The sequence below is a fragment of the Daucus carota genome, chromosome 4, assembly GCF_001625215.2.
Source record: "Daucus carota subsp. sativus chromosome 4, DH1 v3.0, whole genome shotgun sequence".
In the NCBI taxonomy this organism is placed as follows: Eukaryota; Viridiplantae; Streptophyta; class Magnoliopsida; order Apiales; family Apiaceae; genus Daucus; species Daucus carota.
Window position 1 is genome coordinate 38,284,418 of NC_030384.2, and position 25,222 is coordinate 38,309,639.

The window sequence follows — 25,222 nt, forward strand, 5'->3', positions numbered from 1 at the left end:
TGAAGGAAAATAATATATTGAAGCTGTGTTGTAAAAAACGGAAATTGAACTTAATCGGTAAAGTCACGGAACAAGAATTAATCAGGGATTAATTAAATAATTGGATATTTAATCAGTTCGGTGAGTTACGGAACATGAATTAATGATGATTAATCACCGAATTTTAGAAAAGATTCGGGAAGTAAAAGATGTGTACAAGAAAACAAGTTTGAGCATTATATATTTTTCATTCGAACATTCATCTTTATATGTTAAAAATGAGAAACGGAGTTTTCATTTAATGAATGAATCTGGATGTAAATATTTAATTTTTATAATAAATCGGTGTGAGCCAAACGACAGGTATATCGATATATTTTTTAAGTGAAGGAATTTTATTTTATTTTTGTTCACTAAAAGGGGAGATTTTTATTTACTAGAGATAAAGATAAAGAACGACGTTGCGGGGACATTTAAGCGCGCGTTCTTTCAGTTTTATATCGCAGAGTTTGATTGCGTGACAGCGTTGAAGTATATATAGATTCACAAGTCTCAGCTGAATTACAAGCTATACGCACACACTTATGCTGAGAGATGAATATCACTGCTTCCCTTGGTACTTCAGCTCCCCACCTCCCACCCCTTCATTCCAGCCCTCCTCTCAGGTGGATTTATAAACCTGATTTTCTCAGTTTTCATTTAGACATTTCACCAAACACCTTTGTTCCTTTGTTTTTAAATATCTACTAATGGTTGTTACCAACGATTTACTCTAAACCCATCTGTCATGTTGTTTATATATATGAGTGGTGTGTTAGGACTATGATTAGTAACACTGTAGTCTTGGTTCTTGATTTGTTATTATTGGTGAATTTTTGTTAACTTTGTGTATAACAGGCCTAATGGAACTGAGTCTTTCGCCATTGAAATCCAAAATGTAAAGTTTTCTGTCAAAACTAAACAGAAGAAATTAGTACATATTCTCGAGGATTGTTCGATTCAGATTCCTTCTGGTCAATTTTGGATGCTTCTTGGACCAAATGGTTGTGGAAAGTCTACTCTTTTGAAGGTGGTGTACTAATATATTGTTTGTCAGATTGTATGTCATTCTTGTATTTTTTATATCAAATATTTATGGTTTCTCTAGCTTTACAGCTCTGATTGCAATTTCACATATTATATTAATTTTATGTTTTCCCTATATCTTTGAATTGCACAGATATTGGCTGGTCTCTTGTCTCCAACTGATGGATTTATGTATGTGAAGAAACCAAAGAGTTTTGTATTCCAAAACCCAGATCATCAGGTTAAATTAAATTAGTTTGTTGCTACATTAGCATTACTTGTTTTTTTTCTATATTTTGACTTTGTGTGTCGCTTTGTTTATTATTATTATTTTTTTAAATAAATGTTTCTGAGTTGTTATTAGTCACCTTACCATCATCTTTTAGTGACTAATATAAAATAACGAAAAAATATTTTTCCTCTTTGACATCATAGATTTCTTTTTTGGAGATCTATGCTTCAATGCATTAACATTGTAAATGTAAGTAAGTGAAAGTCATGCAAAATATAGCATCATATGCCATATAGGTATGCGTATGCCTTCGCTGAAGTTAATTTTAATTTGCTGATGATATTGCATCCCGTTAATTGTATAAAACTCAAAGTTGTCGACATACTATGTTACTTGGATTCTTGTTATCAGTAAGCTGTCTGTTCTGTTATCGGAAGGATAAAAACATTAATGTATACTTGTGGTCATATGGTAAAGTTTTGTCATGTATTAACTAAGAGTCTAAAATCACAATATAAGTTGTTCAACGTATATAATAGTTACACAAGCTAATCGAGGAACAATAAATGAGACATATTATTCATGAATAAAAAATCCCAAATTGGTACAGTGTCTAACAAGTGTATGTAGAAGTCTAGACATTTAACTTAATAGAAGTGATCTTCGAGATGGTTTGCCAGAAAAATTGATCAATTGTGAGCTCTATCAGGTCTATGTTTAAACCATAAGAACTAGAAAGCAGGGATACTTCACCCGAGTGAAGAATTGTGTATCCCGTACGTCGCTGCGGGGATACGTGCGGGATACGCCACGTGGCGTATCGGAGAATCCCTGGGCGGGGATAGGGGGGGTGCGGGAATGGCAGTTTTTGTAATTTTCAGCAACTTCTTTAATTTTATTTTTTTTTAATATGACAAGCCTCAAAGTCAAACTTGCAAAACATTCATACCATATTACCCGATCTACAATTGAAAGCGAAGAACAGGGGAAGCCATGATTATGCTTGATGAATGATGACTGATTGTGCTTGATGTTTTATCTAGATTCAATACGTTGCTTGTTTATGTATTTAAATTTTCAAGACTTGAGTACGATGAACTTATTTATTCCATATTTGTTTAATTTGAATGCATCTTATGAATTACACACACACACACACACACACACACACACACTATTTTTTAATAATTTAATATTTACCGGGGGGGGGGGGGGGGGCACCCGTATCCCCATATTTTTAAATTTGCCGAAGGATCCCCATATCGTGCACCCGTACCCGCACTCATGCTTCCAAGCATAAGAAGAATTATGTTTTGAAAAATGGCCCCGTTTAAAAGCAGAACCAAGCAACGAACACCTAGTATTATAAGCAGCTTGTAGGGGCTTCAAATCATAGTTTAAAAGTTTAAACCAGTTGGGTTGGGGAATTAATCAATCATGGAGCCCTTTCAGGTCTATATTTCAGCCATGAAAAGATAAGTAATGCTTTCAATCATGGGCCCACACCTGCTATAGTATGTAACTAGTAGGGGCTTTGGACCATTGTTTTAAAAGTTCAAACCAGTTGGGTTGGGACCTACAAGCAATGGCGGAACTTATGGAACATGTGCGAGTGTTAAACAAATATTTCTATAGATTTAAAGTTAACAAACGTCCCTCCTATGAATATCAGTATATATTTACTTAAAACCTGACCAATATATTTTTAATTCATACTTGATTCTCCCTGTAATCAATGGATAATCTCTCACTTGACCTCCTCTTATCGTGCATTCTTAAATCATCGTCACATTGAAGTTTATACTTTGTCCAGATCACCTGGTGGAGAAAGACTTTCAGTATATATAGATGATATATCAGTGTGGAGATAATTATATTCCAAGTTATTTAATGCTCCCACTCGTGTGTGCATGCAGATATCAGGATATCCCACAACTATAAGCACTAATGACACCGTTATATTTGGTATTTGCCTGATAATTGAATTTTTGGGCATATATGCTTGAAATCTAGTAGATTGAAATCTATAATTACCTTTAAGAAAAGCAATGCCCCGGAATGTATTAAAATGCATACCTTCACAATATCTATTGTTGTAGTCTCATTTCGCTTGACTACATCAATTGATTTGCATAGAGGAAAATATAAAGAACATGATGGGTTTTAGTAGTAAGTTTAGTAAATTAGTCGTCTATTTTTTGTGTATAATTTTTCTCTTACCCAGCTGGTAAGTGAGAAATCTACTAGTATATGAAAAGTTAAGAATCAAAGAAATAAATATATTTAGAGAAGAATAGTACAGAGCTCTACATAATACTTGATTGTTAATCAGAACTATCAGGAAACGAGGGTTATTGACCAGAGCGAGTGCTCTAACTATTTATACCAAGTCTGATTAGTTACCAAGGAACATGTTCTTGAATATAAATGATATCCATCGAGGGTAGAAAAATTACTTGATCATGTAGGAATGCTACAAGGTTTCGTTTGTTAAGGAATGGGATAATCACACATGATGTGGTCACTAATCTATAAAAATATCTGTTCTACTTCTACATTGTGCAGGTAGTGATGCCTACAGTAGAAGCGGATGTCGCATTTGGCCTGGGTAAATATAGATTTACCCCTGAGCAGATTAGGTGTAGGGTTGCAAAAGCTTTGGATGCAGTTGGCATGTATGAATATCTGAGAGTATGTTCTCAGCATATTTTACGAACTATATTTTATCTTTTGTTTAAATTCCGTCCATCATACTTAATGCATATTCATCTCTCTATTCATTTATCAGAGACCGGTTCAAACTCTTAGTGGTGGTCAGAAACAAAGAGTTGCAATTGCTGGTGCCCTGGCAGAGGAGTGCAAAGTTTTGTTACTAGATGAGCTCACAACATTCTTGGATGAAACTGATCAGGTACTTAACTAATTGCAGTGACTTGTATCTTGTTCTTGTGTATACATAGTTCTGATAAATTGCAAGTGGACTTGTGGTCTTTTTAGGTGTTGTGGCTGCTTTCTTACACCCTAAAACACATAAATCATAACAAAAGGAAGATAGAACTAACTTATAAAGGAAAAAATTCGAAGACCAACTGCATATATAGAACAAAATGAACAGGAATGAAAAATATGTCATTTGTTTTATCCAAACAGAATTATGAACGAACACCAAAACAATTTTGGTAAGATTTATAAAATTGCATGAAGTAAAATATGATATGCATTAATTATATCATGTCTGTTTGAAATCTAGGAAGCATGGGTGCGGGTGATATGGGAATATAGGACTTTCGCAAATTTAAAAATATAGGACTCAGGTGCTGGGGAATTCAATACATATTAAAATAATAAACATAGTCAAATGAATAAGTTCATTTCCTTAATAATTTATATAATAATTACTCGATATCACAGATGATGCATTATAAAGTATTTATGTGATGAAGTGATTACGTACTTGCTTGATTAATTAATTAATTAACAAGAATCCTGTGCGCTGTGCAGTGGATGAGAAAAGAATCCCTGCTTCCTACTTTAAAAGGACCTAGATTGTTAATTCTAAATTATGTTTGCGCCGAAAACAAGAGGCTTTTCCACCACTGTAATTGTTAATCCATAAAAATTTTAGAAACGAAGGTCTATTGCCTAGCAGCAATAGGTGAAATGAGTTTTTCTGGTTCTCTCCTTAATGGTCTCAGCTCTGCATAAAGGGATTATTCTTGTTCAGAGTTACTAATCATTTTACTAATCATTTTTTAAGTCATCACAAAAAAAGGGAAGCCATGTAGAGACTGGAGTGGCTAAAATGATTACAGCAATCTTATCGCGAAAGAGCACTTCAGATTTCTATTTTCAATTCCAGTTATACAAGCTCCTGTCTTGTCTTATATGGCAGAATCAGAGTCTTCATTAAATATTTTTTTGTCAAGTATTGTTAAATAAGATTTCTGTTTGTCACTTGATTGCCTTATCCTTCTATCAATTATCAGTGCCATGTATTTCACTAGTGCTGATCTTTCGGGTCTACTATGGTGATCTCATGCTTTTGGTGCAGGTTCTTTTGTCTTTATTAGGTGATTGTAGTTTGAAAGAGAATACCCCTTTCTATCTTGACTATTTGTACCCCTATAAACTAAATTAACTGTGTAGCTAATCCCAAATAGAAGACCACCATTCAAGATGAAAAGGTTATAGTGCTTTCAAATTCAAAGACTAGGGTTGCCAAGTGTCTTCTAGTATAGGATCCCAAGGACATGGGGCAAGGTTGAATATATGAGAATTGTTTTCCGTAATGTTTCAGGCAATTTGGATATATCTCTGTTAAAATATATTGATATGAGTAGTTGTGTTAAATCTCCTTGTTCAAGTTGGCATTTTACTTATTTTAAAGATAATATATGCGAGATTAATAGCTTCCGAGAGAAGACCTGATCTACAAATACATGGGGTCTAGGTGCATATGTCCACTAGGACACCTTGTACATGTCTACATATCATTAAGCCTCCTTTCAAGCATCCAGACATCCAGCATAGCCTTTTTCGACAATGCAGATATAATATTGAATTCTAGATGTTGCAGTTTGTAACATATCATTTGACTATTTGAGGTCACCTTTTCTGGCTAAATGTTGCTTACGTAATTAGATATTTTCATAGCTAAAAATAAAGATCTGTCACCTGTAGCATGTCTGCGCACTATAAACGGGTTTCCACCGTGAGGACCGAGCTCAAAGAAGCCAATAATAGTTACTGCTCGGCTTACTAAGATGACTTCAAAGTTCCTCCAACTGAAATTATTCAAAGTGAAACATAGAATCTGTTGTCTTGTGAAATAAATCTATTGTCTATTACTCTGTTCTTATACCTTGCTTTGATACTCTCTTCCTGCACTCCTAGAACGTAATGAATGTGCTATTATTTTTTTGGTGACTAGATTGGAGTAATTAAAGCAGTGAAGAAGTCTCTAGCCAGTTCTGACGATGTTACAGCGTTATGGGTAACACATCGCTTGGAAGAACTTGAATATGCAGATGGTGCTGTTTATATGGAAGATGGAAGAGTAATCATGCACGGAGATGCTTCAACCATAATGGAGTTTATTGAAGATAGGAAAAATTCCTATATCCGCAAAATTAACGCCTGATAGAATATAATGCCATTTGACAGCCAAATATCATTGTTCATGGTAGAAAAATAAGATAGTTTATCAAGTAATTAAAGTTGCGACTATCTTTTCAGCTGCAGTAGAACATGTTTATGTTGTAGTGAGCAGTGAGCTTGGGGTAATGTAATGTACTGTACTATTTGGAATGTATATTTTTTTTCGATAGAACCTGACAAGTGAAATCCAAGATATTCCTCCATACGAAGGGAAGAAGTTTCATTCAGTGCGAAAATATATTATAAATATTAATAAGTGAAAAGAAAATTTCTTTTCAACAATCTTTTTACGAACAAAACCTATAACAATAAATCGAAACAAAAAAAAAAAAAGAAAGGAAAAAAAGAGAAAAAGATTATTAGTAAATCAAAAAATTAAGAATGCTATAAAAATTCTTATTTTTTTAAATATAATAAAAACACTTAAACAAAAATAATCGAAACGGTAAAGATTTTCTTATGAAATCCAAGCAAAAAATTGAGAAAATTTTACTATAAATTTGATCAATTTGAATGGAAATAACCTTTTTACAGAAAAATAAAATAAAATTGACCATCACAAAAGAGGTTTCGTAGTTGATACACTCAATCAGGTCTGTGCAGAGTTGAAACAAGAAAAGATGGAAAGACCCAGAGAAGTTGAGGTTGAGAACAACAATAACAATCCATCATCATCAGCTTCGGCGTTGATAGGTGGTGGCGTGAGACAACAATGGCCCACAATCGACGGCCCATTGGGTTTATCAGAGAGTGATTCACTCTGGTATGCTCGTAATTTCTTCATCTTCGGATTCTTTTTGCTACCCCTTTTGTGGGGTGTCAATTGTTACTTGTTCTGGCCTGTTCTCCGACGCTCCACCTCTTTTCCCCATCTCCGGCCCTGTAAGTACATCTCTATGTAATATATTTTATGTGGGTTGCTTGTTCTTTTTTGTCATTGTTGTTCTTTGATCTTGTTTGATGTCTATATTTACCAGTTGGCTTTTTTTTTAAGGAATTTTTTGTGATTAATTGAGTTCTTGATGTATTCTGATTTTGATGGCTGTTCTTGTCGTTGCTCCATGTTTTCTACTTTTGGGTTTTGTGAGAGGACTAACCCTGTTTGTTTATCAGTTTGGCTTGTAAATTTACGTCTCTCTCTCTTACGGGTAATATAGATGTGTGAGTGTGTTAATGCGGCTGCTTTTTAGTGCCGTGATGCTGGCAAAATTTTAGGATGGATATGGTTGATCCACTCAATTGAAAGTTATAACACCTGGGAGATCATAAATGTGTATTTGTTATTAAAATGGGAAAAAGATAAACCTGATTTCTGGCTTTCGACAAAATCGTCGATAAAAATCGCGGAAGCCTTTACAGTCATATCTTGACGTGCTAAAAAGTTTGTTACTCTGACTTCGTATCAATGCCAGCTTTGCTTCACTATGTCTCGATTTCCCAATTCAGGACATAGTTCACCCTCATTCATAACAACTCCTAAGATACCAAAACAAGTCTTGTCTGGTTATCAATCTCTCTTTATTTCATTTAATTGATGAAGAAGATTTACATTTCTCTTAGGATTATTGTGTTACATATTTTGAGTCGAAACCTTTTTAAAACGTGATACAGAGAAAAACCAATTTCACGATTAAAATCTGTGAGACTAGTTATATTTGATTAAGAGAATATGATTAATAAGGCTAACATTGCAGTATAATATCTTTCCCGCTAAAGTTTAATAGTATGAGATAAAAATAAATTTGCTGATGGAAGGAAAGCTCCGCCAAGACCAAAGGCATGACACTCGTCAAGGATAAACACAAAACCTAAATAAGCAACAGGCTGTGATATGATTAACTAAGGACGGACAGAGTAAAGCCAACATTCCATTTCCTTTTCATAACCTTTAAACTTATTTTAATAGATATTTGATGGTGTGAATACAATGGGCAGCTAAAGCTGAAGCATTTAGACCAATCCTCATGGTGATGATGCTTATACAGATATCACTAGGTTGTATAGGAGTCAACTTGAAGCAGAAGCACATTAATAGTGCTCCTGATGACCTGGGAGTGTGGAGTACAAATCCGAATTTGTTTTCAGAACGATGAAGAGAAAACTCCCATTTTTGACCTTCTCTGGTCACCAAAAATTTTCTCCAATGTAATCAGGCGTCATTCTCATAAATGTGCTAAAGTTAAGGTTTGAAGTTGGGGTTTCAGTTGTAAATTGGCTATAAAAAGAAAGTCAAAATCATATATAGGCCAATATTGTAGCATATATCACAACACACCTACTAGTAGTTAATTACCCATTTTAATATCATTAAATGGTGAAATATTGTTTCCTGTGAGGATGCCAATATGGGATTGTGATTGCAAAAAGTATCTGGTATTTCTGTTAAATTAATTTTTAATTATAACATTTCAAATTTTGTTTTGGGGCTGAAGGGAGAAGTCTTTTTTCTTTCCATGGTACCATTTGTATAAAACATGTGGAGATGATGTTAAAAAATGCTTCATGAGTACATTAAATTAATAAAACCAAAAGTTTTAAGATGCTGTCCAGGAGTATTGGGAAGATGAATGAATGATGGATGTAGAACCCTTACCCTGCATGTTTTTTGGATTCTCTCTGTTGTTTTATAATGTAGGTTCTGCTTTTTTAAAATCATTTTTTGATAGTTCACATTATGAAATTAGATATATTTATATAATTTGTCTGCAATTTTGTGGTGTAGATATTGTAAGATCGGCAATTGCTTTTTCAGTGTTCACAGCAATCCTTGGTTCTTGGGCCATTACTTTTATCGTTGGAGGAGAGCGTCTTTTCGGCCATACCTGGGATGAACTAGTTATGTATAATGTTGCTGACAAATATGGTTTGACAGGCTGGATATAAGCTGTAGACTTTGTTGTATTTCTGATGATTTTTTAACAGTATGTGAAAATTTGAAACAATGGATGATGTACGGAGTTGCAGTAGCTTAGTAGCTTCAACAGATGATTTTGCTATTGCTATTTAGTCCGTGTTTACTGTATTGTGATAAAGTGAAGATAAGATGTCTTTAACATACAAGTATGGTACAATATTCTGCAGTAACTATGTCCTAGTAGTAGATCAGGATTGATTAGGTGTACTGTGTGTCCTTGGTATTGAATGGGCGTGGAACTAGGGTTATGTTGATCGACTTGCAGAACTTATGTTTCTTAAAGGCGCAAGTTTCTCTTGACCTGGCACCCTTTAATGTTAGTGTTTGGCTTACTCCATTTCTGGAAACTAGAGTATGTGCTTCTGACGTTGCTTCTTGTTTCAATTCATCTCTCCTAATATAGCATGTGCGCATACAATAATGAAAATAATGCTGAATGTTTGATGTTACATGAGAAAGTAGTGAAAACTTGTAACACAAAAATTATCAGTCTGAAAATAATGCTGAATGTTTGATGTTACATGAGAAAGTAGTGAAAACTTGTAACACAAAAATTATCAGTATTTGATACGAGGTTCCATGTAGGGCTGGAACCTAGGGCTGTTCTGTATCTTAAGACTTTTCTTTTAATATTATATGTTAAACATGATTTAGTTGAAAACCGAACCTAGTTGAAATTCAAAGAATCATTTTTCTTCGTACCTTTCAAAAAAACTTATTAGTAGTATTATAAAATAGATCATTTTGAAAATGAAAAAACAACTGATTATTTTTTCTTTGACCAAGACCACAGTTCTTTCCCTCCTTTTTTTTTTCTAATAACAAAAATGCTATGCTATTTTTAGGACTATGCGAGAGGAGGTGCTAAATTGGATACAAAATAATACTCATTTGTCATATTATTATTGATTTTAGTTTAAATAATAAAAATAAACCCTCATATTAATCTTCTCAATCAAATCACTCCCAACTAAAACGTAATTTTTTATAACATTCTTTTTATGTATTTTAAATATTTTTTCAAAAACACACTAAAATTTTAGAAAGTTATTTAATGTATTATATGTAGTGTACAATGACAAACTTGTCTGCAATTCCTAAAATACCTCGGCCGTTAAAGGATAGCATGCATGTGTATATATGTATTCACAATGGCTGGTCATAATAATTTCAATGGCGATCAGGCTTTATAGCATTGGTGAAATGCAATTTTATTGTCCTTGAATCAAAATCTGTATAAGGCAAATACATATACATAGAGATTAGAGAGAAACAGAGAGGGATGGAGCCTTCATCGGATACAGAATTTGATTACCTGTTTAAGGTGTTGTTGATTGGTGATTCTGGCGTCGGAAAGAGCAGCATTCTTCTCTCTTTTACCTTGAACACTTTCGATGATCTTAATCCCACCATTGGTATATACAGAACATCCCTTTTGATTTTGTTGAAATTTTTTAATTTTTTTTCGGATTTATATTCAATGATATTCGCTTTAGAGTTTGATTTTAATTCTTGCCATGATTCAGACTTTACATAGTATTGTATTTGTCTAATTTTATGGAAAAAATTTAGAGTCAATAATTATTGTCAAGTTTGATCATATTTGATGTCTTGTCGAGCATCATCTGATAATATGTTATGCCACTTATTCTTTCTCAATTCAAAATATGTTACAGAGTTATGCATTATTAAAAATTGATTCAATTTTATATGTTATTGGATTTTGTTGTTTTGCAAATTGTTCCGAAAGATTGTATTGATTATTTATTAAACCAACTAGGATCACAGTAATATGAACCATATGAACACATGCATATACTATGTTTGATGTATGTGTTGTGTTTAACAGCTCCAAACTCGTCTTTGTCTCATTTTGATACAGTAGTGGTGCGCGTTCATGTTGAAACTGATAAGTTTTAATGTTTATAAATAGATGTTTTTCTGCTTCAATTTTAATTTCTGTTTTGCCAGCTTGCAAAATCTTACTTGAAATTGTCGATTTTGTGGAATTGGGAATTCGAATTGTGGTGTTTATCCAACTATATATTCGCAGCAACCAGTTTTGAGTTGAGAACAGTTTGCTGGCTTCAGATCTTACCGAGTAGTATTGCTTATTTTGTGCTTTTTAAGTATTTAATATTTATATCTTCCTATTCTTCCATATCCGCAGGTGTTGATTTCAAGGTAAAGTATTTTCAAGTTGGGGGAAAGAAAATAAAACTTGCAATATGGGATACAGGTGATTTAATTTCTGATGATGTTTTTAGATTCCCTTAAAGTTTGTAGGCATTTTCATTGTCTTTCAACTTCTTATATAATTTCATATGATGGTAATAGAGTCAGTACCTCAGTAGCTTCGCTCTCACTATGGTAATAATGATCATAAACCGATCCTGTAGCTATTATGATTTCAATGAAGAACTTGTTCTATCTAATTGTGTTTCACTTCTGCATCATAGAGAAGGATTTACGGCTTTTAATTGATCTAAATGCTTATAATGCAGCTGGGCAGGAGAGATTCAGAACACTGACAAGCTCATATTACAGAGGAGCACAGGGTATCATTATGGGTAACTTCTCGATTATTTACCTTCTACTGCTTGCTTTCTTTTGGGATAACCATTAGAGAGAAGTTAACACAATTCTCCAAGCAGTTTCATCTTTTTGCTTTCGGTGCAATGTCCACTATTACATACTTTGCAGAACTGTGATGTACCTTTTTGGCGCATGAAGACTTAAATTCAAAACATCACTGTTATAGCAAGTTTTACATCTGTACCGAGTATTTTAAAGATATCTGCTTGCTGAAGATTGTCTCAGTTTAAAAGACGTATTACCTTTAGTAATGGGGATGCTGGATATAGATCTGTAGGAAGTAGTAATTGTTAAACATCATGACACAGATATATGCTTCACCTGAAAATAACAATATATCCAATACTGATCCAGGTGAAAGGTGAAAAAATGATAAATCATAAAAGATACTCTACTGCTATTTTTAATTGCCAAATGGGCTGTATTGCAAATTTTTGCAGAAACAAAAAAATCTAATCATAACCTGGGAACTGGTATTAGATGAAGTATATGATGGGATGAGCTCAGTTCTCGGGTGTTATAGTCTTCATTGATATCACTGCCTGGCTTCTTTGTCATACAAATTTTGATATCAACGGTGTGCTGTGTATAGTTATAATTTGTCCCATTTGCTTGTAACTGTTGCAGTGTATGATGTGACAAGGCGAGATACATTTACCAATCTTTCTGAAGTATGGTCCAAAGAGATTGAACTCTACTCAACTAACCAAGATTGCATAAGGATGCTTGTTGGAAACAAAGTTGACAGGGTAATATTCAGGCAGACAAGCCCAATCCTCAATTTTTGGCACATTGGATAGTTCACAGTTGGTTGAGATTTCCCAAATAAATTTTGATAATACATGCTATCAGATGGCAAAACATCTCTCTTGTCATCCTTGTAATCCTTACAGATGTTCAGGCATCAAGTCATTGACATAGACATGGGTTTAAATTTACTGGATGAAGATATAGAAAAGAAGTTATACAAAGTCTGATGGCTAAACCAAATGTTAGAAATTACAAGTAAAAAATCTAGGAACAGGGACAGAGTCACTGTTGGTATGGAAAAAGCGGATTCCCCCCTTTTTTAGAATAAAATATTCTAGGGCAGGAAGGCATTTGCTTCATGCATTAGCTTTCTACTCGTAGTGTTTACTGCTACATCTAGTGACTGCTGGTGCATAGAGATCCCTTCCTAAATGTATAATGCTTAGTCTGGACTTTACCAACAGAAATAAGAATTGAATGGTTCTCTGACACTTCTCGAGTGATTTGAATTAAAGATACATCGATCATCCAAAGTTTTAAAGTATCAAATATTGTCTAAGTGTTTGTAGCTTCAGAAGTTGAAAACTTCAACATTATATACTCGTTTTTATGTCTTATAAAAAGTTTGTAGGGAATCTGCCCCCTGTATATAAGTAAATCTGATGTAGATGATTCTCTATTTGCAATCTGTTTCAGTATAATGTGTAAAGAAGTTGAGGTAGATATCGACTTAACTAATAGTACTTGCTGAAGTATTTAATTAGCAATTGTCAGTTATTTGTTTGTAATATGTAATTTTAGTGCAAATCTCATCTTCTTTTGTCCTTTTAGGAAAATGAAAGGGTTGTGACCAAGAAAGAAGGAAGAGAATTTGCGAAGGAACATGGATGCTTATTCATCGAGTGCAGTGCAAAAACACGAGATAATGTAGAGAAGTGCTTCGAAGAGCTTGTATTAAAGGTACCCGAAATCCTTTTCATACACACACACACTCTCTTGTTTTAGGTTGGTAATCTTTTACCCTGTCTACCATATATATGAACTGAAATTATGCATACAGCTGTATGTATGATCGTCTAGTAATTCTTACGTATTCCAGATATATCCAAAAACCTGATTCCAGAAATAGAGGCATAATTAATGTAACAAACATTAGTTAAGCTTTCCTCAAACCCTTATAATTGACCACAGTTTGTGCGTAGGTAAAACAAGTAAAATATATATGGCATTAGCACTTGACTAGGACAAACCAGCTTATATTTACAAAGTTTCCTCCCATGATATAAGTTACTAAGTTACTACCCTTGATCACTCATATCCCCCCCCCCCCCCCCCCCCCCAAATATTCTGCATTTCCCTACTAAAATGGAATCAGTACTGACATTGCGTTAAGCATCCAGAATTGTGCTTAAAAGACACGATCTTTAACTACTTCAGCAAGAAAATTGTGCAGGTGTTTGTTACATGCAACAAATTGTCATATGGATCCCGAACAAACAGCCTCCATATATTTTCTTTTACCATATCGATCCTTTATTACTTTAATACGGTTATAGCAGTGGTAGTCCTTCATAGTGAATTTTTGGAGCTTATTGTGTTTCAAAGCTGCATTTACATGGAACTATAGTGAATTTGGCATTTAACGGAAATTTAATGATATACAGATATTAGAAACACCCAGTCTTTTAGAGGACAGCTCCAAAGCTATCAAAAGGCCTATGCTTCAAGGGAGCCAACTACAAACTAATACTTCAACAAGCAGTTGCTGCTGAGCAATGAACTCTTGTTGTGTACTAATCTTTGTGAAGAAATGCATTTTTGTTGTAGTTAGTTGTTGCTTTATAATTTGTAGAAGCATAACTGTTTCTCAATAAGTTTATCAATCTGCCCTGTATTGCCTAAACACATTTACCGAATGTTTTAAGATTATTGTAAAATATATCGAATGTTTTAAGATTGCTGTAAACACTTCTTTGTTTCCTTTTATGATCATATTTTACGGAGCACAGGTAACTATTATCAAGATTTGATTATTTTTAATTTTTGAGCATTTGCCCGAATTTGAGATAATTTCAACAAGGAGATATCATAGGTAAATTAGATGAGAAGATTTTTTAATCTTTTATTTTATCGGTTTTCGTATAAACATACTTGATTTTAATAATTACTCACCTAAGTTAAGATGAATACGAAGACTTTCTAATGTAAATGCAAGGAAGGAGGCATACATGTTGTTTGTAGGATTTGTTTCAATATAGTTCTGTGGAGTACTTACGAGCAGTTTTCATTATGATTAATTATAAATAAATTTGTGAAAATACTCACGTTCCAAACTTATTTTCGGTCGAAGTCGAAATATGATTACAATTTCAGCCGAAAGCAGTTGATTTCCATATTACTGGAATTGTAAACAAGATTGCATATATAATTATACCGTATTTAAAAATAAATAAGTTTCAATTCAAATATTTTTAGAAAAATATAAAAATGAAAGAAAACAAACAAACTCATACACGCACACTCAGCACATAAAAGGAAGGCAGTCCACCCCCGGCATTGTCATCAAATCAAGAAAATGGGTGCCTCCGCAGCACCCATTTCTCATCTTCTTCCCTCCGCCTTAAACCCCAAAACCCCTTTTTTTATTTTATCCAAAAAGCTCTGCCAAACAACCCCTAGAATAAAATCATCATCATCATCATCATCATCATCATCATCATCATCATCATCATCATCATCTTCCTTGAATATACAAAGAAGGCAATTGCTGCTGTTGTCAGTCCCTGTTGTATCTTACACAAGTATTTTTCAGTACAATTCCAAGAGTTTTGCAGCTCCTGGCTATGACCCAGTTAGCCCAGCTGAGAGAGATGCAAGTTTGAGTCTTTCTCAGAGAGTTTCTGAAGCTGTGAGTTTGCTTGAGAAAGGCAGGGACTTGCAGGCTCAGGGTGACTTTATTCAGGCTCTTCAATGCTTCTCTCAGGTACCCACTTTTTGTTTTCTACCTTTTTTTTTTTTGTGTATTTGGATTTAGCTTATTTTGTTGAATTTATGCTTAGCTGATATTTTGAATGGAGAATTTGATCTTATATTTCTTTAGTACTGTTTCACTAGTGAATGGAAAGTTGGGGAAAGAATTCAAAAGAAAGGGTGTAAGAGTGTGTAGAATTGAGAGAATGGAAATTTACGAGGTTTGTCAAGGAAATGAGTAGAAGTGATAATGAAGTATTTATTCGAAATATTGAGTTTCGACTCATCAATTCTCACTGACTTGGGCTATTTGTATGTTTTTATGGGTTTATCTGTTTGATAGATGTAGATGCATCTTGATGCAAAAACTCACCATTGATTTACATCATGAAAAAATTAGAATACAATTAGGATATTACAGTGGTCGCTTTGCTTCCTGCCTTGACCCAAATGATATGTTGATTTTGTAATGAATTTGTATGCGGATTCATAGATGCAATTACTGGGGGGATATGAATGAAATTATTAGAATTGCTTTTCCTTTCTTGGCTTGATTTAGCTCTCTTAAAACAGACATCGACCAGCTTGATGAAACCACTGCCCAGCTTGTTCAATTAACTTCTTCCAGCAAGCCACTCACTTCACCCTTTAGAACAAATAAAACACATGCTTGTAGTTTCCTTTTCCAGTTTGCCAAAATCCTGAACATCATCCCTCATCTAGAGCCCGTTTGGCTAAGTTTATGGCTTATGACTTAACGTGACTTATTTGATAAGCTGACAGCTTAAAATGTCTGTTTGGGTAATTTTGGCTTATGAATGACTTATGAGTTATTAAAAATATAATAATATAAATAAAAGTGATTTATGAGTAACTTATGATTTAGGAGTAATTTTTATCAAAAAAAAAAGTTCAAAAAAATTTAGCCACTGAAAAAAGTACCTCAAACTAACTTCTGGCTTTAAGTCAGTTTCTGGCTTATTTCTGACTTTAAGCTGGCTTCTGACTTATTACACAAACAGACATTTTTCAGCTTAAAGCCAGAGATAGCTTAAAGCCCGGGCTTTAAGCCCAGGCAAAGACCCTCCTAGTCATCTTCCTCTACTCTGCTACCACTACCATGCCAATTCTTCTTTAACCCTGCCTCTCTCTCTCACTACTTTTGCCACTTGCCCAATTTGTCTAGGAACAAGTCACTTGTACTCGCTTGATCCATTTAATTCGAAACTTCAAACATAGCATTATTCCTCCAATGGTAGAAAATCGCAGGAGTATTCTATTTTCTCTCACCAGTGAACATTGTGTCGAAGTCTTGTTATACTTGCAGAAGGATTCCCTTCAGATTTATAGTGACTTAGGTGGTTCATGGCATCCTTTTATACCTAACTATTGTCTATTTGGAGATTCATTAGAGAGTTCTCAACAACACCTGATTTTAACAAAATATTCCCTCGCATCTTGTGGCACCATACTGGTAGACTATCCTGAATTGAAAAGTGAATATTATGGATCATGTTTGGTGATTTAAGAATCAAGATTAGTTGTAGTCGTATTTTCTAGAATGTTTATCCTCTTCGAAACAACACTTTGGTGTAATTTTAAGTTCCTTGACAATTAACAAAGCTTCTAGATTGAAAATTTCAGACCTGTGGGAGTTTTTTCCATTGTCTTTGCAGCAAATGAGGAGACATCGAGTGAGAGGGGTGCTATTAATGTGCAGTCCGCACTCAACTGCATTTAGAAATTGTGTTGGACATTATTGACAGCACTGGCATCCGCTTCCTTAGGAGCTGGAGGAGGAATTTTTGTAAGAGTAGCATCAATATGCACATCCGCACATGTTCAAAAAAAATTGTTGCTCTGCTAGAAGGTACAGAAAATCTGGAGAGTTCTTTTGGGATACTCTATAAAACCATTAATCACATGACTAATTTGGACAAGGCTACTGCTATAACGTAATAATTCATAGGAGCAATAATCTTACATAAATTTCTTTAGCTCATTAATTTTAAAAAGTAAAAAAGTAAGGGTCTAATGTTAAAGTGGTCACCATTCTCATTGAAATATCTCACCTAGCTACCCGATCTCTACAAGGACTCATCTTAAACACTTAAATCAATATAAATATCACTATATAATATGTTTTTCTAATCTTCTCCTAACAACTTTAACCTTAATTTGTTCTCGCACTTCATTTTTGGTGATCAAACCAAAAAATCGGAATTGCCTAGGCTAAAACTAATCAGTTCGGAAAAAAAACTCAAATCTGTTACAAAAATTCAAAATTAAATAGAGTGATATATATAGTGATCTGAGTGCCTGTAGAGATCAAATAGGTAGCTGGGTGAGATATTTTGACGATAATGGTGGTCACTTTGATTATAAAACCCTATGATGAAATGTCAAAGAGTGTATCTGTAGCTTCAACTAATCGTTAGCACACAAGTTACTTAATAACACCGTTGGCGACTCATGTAATAATCACCATAGGCATCATGTTTTGTTAATTGATCCCGTCATTTTTGATCGAAAGTAGTTATATTTTCTGTATTCTTTTACAGTTCGAACCTTTGGACCTAGTTTATAGTGATATTACTGCTAAAAAATAGCTCTGTAGGTTGGGTGACGATGCAACTTGGTTCTTTGTTTGGTGTCGATGATTACGGTGGTTTCTTGGCTTTGACGGTTCTCAAGCATTTCTAACCAGGTGTTGAGTTCATTTTGCAAATATAACTAAAGAATAGAAGTTTGCAAAAGTAGCAGGTCTAATGGCCTCAATTAGCGAACTGAGCTGAGCTGAATATTTTTAGAAAATATAGTGCCATTCGTCATTTTTGTCATTTCTAATGGAGAACTGAACATTGTTTTTCTTTTAACCAGCCTATTACGTAAACAGCTTTGTCAACGTTTTTCTTTTAAACTTGTCTTTGCAATTCGCCATATCAAATTGAGGATCAAGTAATAATTTCATTGATAATTTTTTGTTTAAAGTTCACCAAAGTACATGGAGAATAATATAAAAATATATTTTTTTGAACTATATGCCATTTGTGCACCACAGGTCCACATATCTCCGCTTATCTTATCCGAAATCTCTCATGTTGATACCTTACAAATACTTCTAAAATATTTGCCTGAGTTGATGATATTTATAGCAGCCAAAGAGAGAACACAACAGAGATATGGAGAGGTGGAGTGCGATGTTTCGTATGGAGTTCAATGTTTTGTATAATTGAATAAAAGAAGTATGAAGATATGAGACATCTCGGATAAGATAAGGTGGGAGATATGTGGCGCACAAATGCCACACGATCTAATATATATAAATATTGTTACATGTACTCTGGCGAACTTCAAACAGAAAATTACTAATAAAATTATTGTTTGATCCTCTATTTCAAATGGCGAACAACAAAGAAAAGTTTTAAAGGAAAATAATGTTCAGTTTTCCATTAGAAATGCAAACTGTACTATGTTTCAATCTCCTCACACAGTTCACCCATCAGTGGCGAGCATCACTATATTTGCTAAAGAAATTCAGCTCAGCTCAGTTTGCCAGCTGAATAAATTATCTACTAATTGTCTATTACAATATCAATAAAAAAATTTCTTAGTGACAAGTCATAATAAAGTACTGTTGGATTGATCTAACCCCCTTTACACATCTGCTTGAACACTTTTTGCATCATGTTTTTCTGAGCTTTTTAGAGTTTTACAATTCCAGAACGACCTCTTTGTAAATATTCTTAGTTGCATAAGATGTGAAACTATATGTTGTCTGTGTGTCTGGCTAGTTATCCTTGCAAGTGTGTAGAGAATTATATGTCGCGAGTATAACTTATCACTATTTGAGTCTGCACCGGCCTTCACAGTTCAGTAGTTCACACCTTTTGAATGTAATTAAAGAACAACATTCCATTATGTTAAATCAATAATGACACTCAGTATGTCCTAGGTTAAAAATCTCTTGTTAGTGTGAGCTGAGAACTAAGAACCACATCTTTTGTGTGAAGATTTATCACACGTTATGAGTACAAAGATCCACTGCTGGAGTGTATGAAGGATAAACCAGCACTCCTGACTTTATAAGTGTAAGGAGAGAAGTACACCATTTGAGTGTGTTGGACAACCACATAATGTTAGTGAAATAATTTGTAATCTGCACGATGCATGAGGAATGTATTTTGTACTTGTATTATGAAATATTATAATTCTGGTATTCTGATCCTATGATCCTCCCTCCAATTTCGATTTCCATATAATAATTGTGGTTCTTTCCTTACTCTCACCTATTTTTCTTTTCCATACTCGGTAATGTTATGTTATACACACACAAACGTAACAGATAATCAACTGTGCCACATGGCGCAGATTATATGCATGGTAACTGCAGAGCTAACATATGTATCTTTTATTTGTAAGATAAGACATTCTGTTCGAAAGGATATACGTTTTCCTTGATCTTGCTTTGTTTCTGTATTAAATGCACCCTTTCTAAGAGTCTTAAGCGGGTGTTGATTGAATGCTTGACGATTTATCAATTTAATGTATGTTATAGTAAAAATTATTTTTTAATGAAAACCTGTATATGACATTATATTTCAGGTGGTGAAAGATTACAAAGATTTTGCCCTTTCAGATTATGCAAGAGTAGGTCGAGCAATAGCATTGTACGAGGTGGGTGACAAAGAAGAAGCAATAGCAGAGATGGAGGATGTTTCCATCTCCTTGAAAGGATATCCTGGTACTATAAAGATATGAATGCTTCCATATAATTTTCTGTTTGTCTATATTTTGAATCATTTGTTAAAAAATAACTAAAAGTGCCTAATACCTGGGTGCATTGCTAAGATGTCAAGGGTCTTTCCCATTCGTCTTCTGCCTCTGATAGAATATAGAAAAGTGGGCTATGAGTTTTGAGGACACCCACATATTGCAAATAATATGAAAGGTTATGTCTCTACTCCTCATCCAGTCATCAGCTGCATGTAGTAGGGACAAGGGACCTACCCACTATCTCATATCAGCTATTAGTATCCCTTTATTAAAAAGTTTACTGGTTTCTGTCAATAGTACATATATACTATAATAATTGATAAATAGGCATCCTTCAATCTTGATCATCCTATTCAGATTTTTACCAAATCGTTATAGCCTCAATCTTAAACACATACAATAAGAAGGCCTAGACGCAAATGTATTCACAGATAATCAATAAATATGTGTCCGTATGATGTATCCACAACACAAACCTTCTGGGCCGGCTTTAGGAAATTGTAAAACAAATCTTTGAGCATCTAAAATTATGAAAACAACAAACATTAAAACAAGCTAATTACGGCAACAGCTTGATATCTTTATTCCTTTTCTTTTTTTTTCCAGCTCTTTTGTACACTTTTGCATCTTCAAATTTAATACCGTCTTCACTGTCTTATATTGGGTTTTCTTGCAGAAGTACACGCCGCTCTAGCAGCAGCATTATACTCGGACAAGCATGCTCCCCTTCTTGCCGAGAACCAATTCACAATTGCAACTCTTCTTGATCCTCACTATACAGAACTCTCATATGTTAGAGAGACAAAGCACTGGCCCCCAAGTTTAGTTAGCTCTCTGCAAAACTTTATCACACTTTCCTAATCCTTACATATCACACTTAACCACAACTCAAGTGTTGTGACCTTCCTGGATAAACACATACACAGTTTCTATTCAGGTACATTATTAAATGAAATGGTATATAAATTGTGCATGCATGTTGTTCGACATGATACTGGCCTGCTATATTTTACTCTTACGGGCATCAACGTCCACGGACAAATCTGTTTGTTTACTTGGTAACAAACAAATTTAAAGGGCTCTACTTGGAGTTTATACATTGTACTAGGCTGGTTTGACAGCCTGAAATATGGGAATTGAGGTGGCTAATTACATGATTAGTGTCCAAAATGTTGATTACCTTTCCAGGATTTATGTTAAAGTTTGGCTTTCCCCCAAATTACAATATAAAGATGCTGCATAGGGCCAAACTGAGTAGACCAAATTATGGACCACTGAGCCCTCTTAAGCAATGTTGTTTTGTAAGCTTTATATAAAGAGCAGAATATGGGAAAAATCCTAACTAGTTTGTTGACCCCATGTCTGCCTTTAACTTTATTGTTATGTATATTTTCAAAGAAGACAATTTTTGCTGTTTTTCTTCTTTTACTTTGGCAGAAAAGTTTTTCCCCAGGAACAAGCAATTGATGGTCCTTTGCTTAAATTCCGATGGAGGACAGCCTTTTCCATTTGCGTGATCCACCGTTTGACATTATTTTTCCGGATCTTAATAATAGCGGTACTTTTTTAAATCCGTATTTTTTTAGAAATTTCAAAATTTTCGATGTGAATCCAGGTTACGACTTTTATGCACAGTTTTAAGAATATACCAAGTTTTTGATGTAAATACAGATTGCTCGCGTGATTGTTATGTGAACCTTGAATTATTTTTTCCTGGATAAACAATTTTTAATGTTCGACTTAAGTAAACGTTAATTGCACGTGAAGTAAGACAATTTCATCCGAAATCAGGGAGTAAAGATGTTAAGAGGGACTTCTTAACTTCTTGCTTTTGGATTATTACCAGCCTCAGTATTAATTAAGCCTTCGTGATGATTGATAATGACAATTATTAATTAGAGGTGTGGCGCTAAATCATCACGACTAAACCAAAAGTAAACACATTGCTTGGTGCCTAATCATTGTTTTATATTTTCATTAATTAAATAATATATTAGATAAACCACCTCTTTGTCCTTAAATCCAACATGTTATATGTTAACAAGTTTTGAAATGAGATTAAACTATGTGATTAGCCAAGCACCCGTGCAACTTTTTCCAGGTTAACAAAATTTTATATGCACAAGGTACAAGCAGTGTGGTCCAATGAATCTCCCAGTCTCTGATCTCTTAAGCTCACATCATAACTAATCATAATCAAGGAGAAAGATTTTTCATGTGGGACTCCATACTTTTGTTGACACTTGACATCTACTCACGGCTGTTTTAGATCATGCTTAATAAATTCGATTAACGGAATTGAAACTCTTAATCAATGTATTGGTGTTTGAATTAGCAATTTAGTTGAATAAAATGAGAACCTCATCTCAACTTGACGGGGTCCTTCCACATTCATTCGTATATCCATTCTCATATTCCGTTCTCATTTCCGATTCTCATTCCTGACTACCATCCAAACATCTCCTTAACTTTGCACGAAACTGAAAACTAAAATCTTTTCGTCTGAAAATTTGTTGAAAAATAAAATTCCCGGTTTTATCTGAGAAAAGACGAGGAATGAGAAAAAACGAAATCTTCTTGCTCAAGAAGGCGGACTATAAAGGATAGATCCTAATCTAAATTTAATTTACGAAAATTACAGATATGTTCGAATAGCCGAAGCGAGCAAGAACTTTACTGTCATCAGAATTGACCTTCTTTAATTTATACAGCTTACAGATCACATATCAGCAGCTTCACCAGACAAAACATAGACATCAACAAAATTAAATATATATTTATAATATTTATATTTATAAACACATTGTCTAACAACTGTCGAAGCTGGCTTCTGTTTACAGCAACTAATTAAGTAATAATTCCACAAATCCATTTTCAATAATCATGCTTTGAGTCCTCAATCCACATTGTTCTCAGCAACTTAAGCAGCATTCTAGCCTTTGTCTTGGTTCTCTCATTGCACTGGCTCTGAAGAAGCAGCAACAGCTGTGTCAAAACTCCTGCAGTGATCACTTCCTCTCGAGCCCGAATCGAATCACGACACAGAATCATCAATGAATTAATTGCACTCTTGCTCCCTTCATGATCTGAAACTCGAAAAACCATCTTCACAAGAGCACTGATACCATTAGGATGATGGACTATTTCATTTCTCGCGCTTTCTAATCTTAACAGAACTTCTAGGGCTTTCATTGCAACCGGTGCCAATGAGGTCTCGTGCTTATAAGTGCGTAGAATGTAATCAATTAGGCCATGAACCGCGCCTGCACGTACCAAACTCTCCCTGTTTAAATCTAAGCAACACAGGGCTGATACTGATTTGACTCCGGCCTCAGAGGCATCTGATTTGTCGTTGAGAATCTGAACAATTCCCTGCAGAATCGATTGTTGTTGTGCGAGGACAATGCAGAGCTGCCTTGTGTACAATGATGACGCGATTTTCTCAACAAGCAGGCACAAACATTTCCTGATGACAACGCTTTCTTGATCGAACAGGAGCACGAATCGCGCTATCTTAGACTCTTTGTTAAGGACATTTAATGAGCCTAAATCACTATACGGGAATAACTTGACTACACAAACTAATACTTGTTCGATGAAATTCAAATTATCTTGATAATGAGGATGATGATCTCCGAAAACGATATCCAGAAGCATCGAGAAAAGGCCTAATCGGATCAAACAATAGTTTTTGCTCGGCAATTCTCCGGACAGAGCTTCGATATCTGCTAGTATCTTAAGCTTGTCGTCTAGGCTAATTTGAGAAGACTCCAGATTATTCCTGATCCTGGTTAACGAGAACTCGGAACCTAGGGTTGTCAAGTAATGATCAGTGCTTAATCGAGGAGCTTTCCGAATCCACTGATCGATCAAATGGCGTAGCGTGTGATTAGGAAGCATGGAAGGATCGTGAAGCTTCTGCATTGTGACAGGGCACGTTAGATTACCCGTGGCGAGCCATTTTTCGATACTAGGCCTGTCGTAAGTGTGGCCTGTTGACAGGATCACCGGATCCGTGAACAAGTCTAGGCTTATTGGACACCGAAACAAATGTGGAATCACCGTTTCTTCCTCCATGATTATTTCATATCATGCTGTTGTGGGAGAGATGTGTTGTTGATTTATAAAGAGAGAGGGAGAGGGAGAGATAGAGAGAGAGAGAGGGAGAGACAGATGGGAGAGAGAGAGAGAGGGAGAGAGGGAGAGAGATGTGTGAGAGAGAGAGAGAGAGAGAGAGAGAGAGAGAGGGAGAGGGGTATAGGTTGGGAGGTTGGCATACAAAGAGAAGAAAATAAGAGCACATGAGAGGAAGAAGTAAAGTGCAGACTTAGTTTGATGATAGAGAAGAAAACATGAGGAAAGATACAGAAAAGAGATGGACAAATCAAGGCTTATCCTAGTGGAATATAGATAACAGGAGGATTGGGACCCTCGTCAATTCTTTGTTTTCCTAAATTTATCAATACAGTCAAAACTGACCCACCCAACATGAGATATCAGTTTCATTGTGCTTCATGTTTGAATCCATTCAGCTAAAGTTGAATAAATTATGTATGATTGAGGGAGAGACAGAGAGAGAGGGTAGGATTCTCGAGAGAGAGGGAGGTATGATTGTCACAAGGCTCATGAGAAGAATACTAAATGGGAACCACCAAAGGTGTAAACTGTAACCATTGTAGTCACTACTTAAAATAAAAAACATGCACAAAATTAAAGACGGACTTGAGTCTCGGTGGTTAAGTATTCAACTCTGGTAAATTATATCGGATATGTTTGATTATTTT

At 34.7% G+C, this 25,222-nt stretch overlaps 5 protein-coding genes across 5 annotated transcripts; 4 read left to right on the forward strand and 1 right to left on the reverse strand.

The window, feature by feature from the left end:
• Positions 1–429: 429 nt before the first annotated feature.
• LOC108216288 (ABC transporter I family member 10) lies at positions 430–6,660 on the forward strand. Its single transcript, XM_017389001.2, has 6 exons — positions 430–644; positions 877–1,048; positions 1,199–1,285; positions 3,842–3,967; positions 4,065–4,187; positions 6,207–6,660. The coding sequence occupies exons 1-6, from the start codon at positions 574–576 to the stop codon at positions 6,414–6,416; spliced, it is 789 nt and encodes a 262-aa protein (XP_017244490.1). The 5' UTR covers positions 430–573; the 3' UTR covers positions 6,417–6,660.
• A 341-nt stretch (positions 6,661–7,001) lies between these two features.
• LOC108216650 (probable gamma-secretase subunit PEN-2) lies at positions 7,002–9,601 on the forward strand. The gene is made up of 2 exons (XM_017389475.2): positions 7,002–7,315; positions 9,156–9,601. The coding sequence occupies exons 1-2, from the start codon at positions 7,054–7,056 to the stop codon at positions 9,314–9,316; spliced, it is 423 nt and encodes a 140-aa protein (XP_017244964.1). The 5' UTR covers positions 7,002–7,053; the 3' UTR covers positions 9,317–9,601.
• Positions 9,602–10,494: 893 nt separating this feature from the next.
• Positions 10,495–14,659, forward strand: LOC108218067 (ras-related protein RABC1). Its single transcript, XM_017390991.2, has 6 exons — positions 10,495–10,762; positions 11,518–11,586; positions 11,852–11,917; positions 12,570–12,691; positions 13,524–13,652; positions 14,357–14,659. The coding sequence occupies exons 1-6, from the start codon at positions 10,630–10,632 to the stop codon at positions 14,462–14,464; spliced, it is 627 nt and encodes a 208-aa protein (XP_017246480.1). The 5' UTR covers positions 10,495–10,629; the 3' UTR covers positions 14,465–14,659.
• A 564-nt stretch (positions 14,660–15,223) lies between these two features.
• LOC108219241 (uncharacterized) lies at positions 15,224–21,427 on the forward strand. Its single transcript, XM_017392570.2, has 3 exons — positions 15,224–15,675; positions 20,268–20,406; positions 21,115–21,427. Exons 1-3 carry the CDS (start codon positions 15,268–15,270, stop codon positions 21,297–21,299), a joined length of 732 nt encoding a protein of 243 aa, XP_017248059.1. The 5' UTR covers positions 15,224–15,267; the 3' UTR covers positions 21,300–21,427.
• Positions 21,428–23,101: 1,674 nt separating this feature from the next.
• On the reverse strand, positions 23,102–24,988 carry LOC108216772 (U-box domain-containing protein 26). The gene has a single exon (XM_017389611.2). The coding sequence runs from the start codon at positions 24,513–24,515 to the stop codon at positions 23,313–23,315; it is 1,203 nt and encodes a 400-aa protein (XP_017245100.1). The 5' UTR covers positions 24,516–24,988; the 3' UTR covers positions 23,102–23,312.
• Between the last annotated feature and the right edge of the window lie 234 nt (positions 24,989–25,222).

Bases quoted from the DNA above. Each gene is read 5' to 3' on its own strand.
- LOC108216288 (XM_017389001.2), top strand. From the start codon at position 574: ATGAATATCACTGCTTCCCTTGGTACTTCAGCTCCCCACCTCCCACCC. The intron at 1,286-3,841 runs GTTAAATTAAAT...TACATTGTGCAG, and splicing joins TCCAAAACCCAGATCATCAG to GTAGTGATGCCTACAGTAGA. The intron at 3,968-4,064 runs GTATGTTCTCAG...TTCATTTATCAG, and splicing joins GCATGTATGAATATCTGAGA to AGACCGGTTCAAACTCTTAG.
- LOC108216650 (XM_017389475.2), top strand. From the start codon at position 7,054: ATGGAAAGACCCAGAGAAGTTGAGGTTGAGAACAACAATAACAATCCA. The intron at 7,316-9,155 runs GTAAGTACATCT...TTTGTGGTGTAG, and splicing joins TTTTCCCCATCTCCGGCCCT to ATATTGTAAGATCGGCAATT.
- LOC108218067 (XM_017390991.2), top strand. From the start codon at position 10,630: ATGGAGCCTTCATCGGATACAGAATTTGATTACCTGTTTAAGGTGTTG. The intron at 11,918-12,569 runs GTAACTTCTCGA...TAACTGTTGCAG, and splicing joins AGCACAGGGTATCATTATGG to TGTATGATGTGACAAGGCGA. The intron at 13,653-14,356 runs GTACCCGAAATC...AATGATATACAG, and splicing joins TCGAAGAGCTTGTATTAAAG to ATATTAGAAACACCCAGTCT.
- LOC108219241 (XM_017392570.2), top strand. From the start codon at position 15,268: ATGGGTGCCTCCGCAGCACCCATTTCTCATCTTCTTCCCTCCGCCTTA. The intron at 15,676-20,267 runs GTACCCACTTTT...ATTATATTTCAG, and splicing joins CTCTTCAATGCTTCTCTCAG to GTGGTGAAAGATTACAAAGA. The intron at 20,407-21,114 runs GTACTATAAAGA...GTTTTCTTGCAG, and splicing joins CTCCTTGAAAGGATATCCTG to AAGTACACGCCGCTCTAGCA.
- LOC108216772 (XM_017389611.2), bottom strand. From the start codon at position 24,515: ATGGAGGAAGAAACGGTGATTCCACATTTGTTTCGGTGTCCAATAAGC.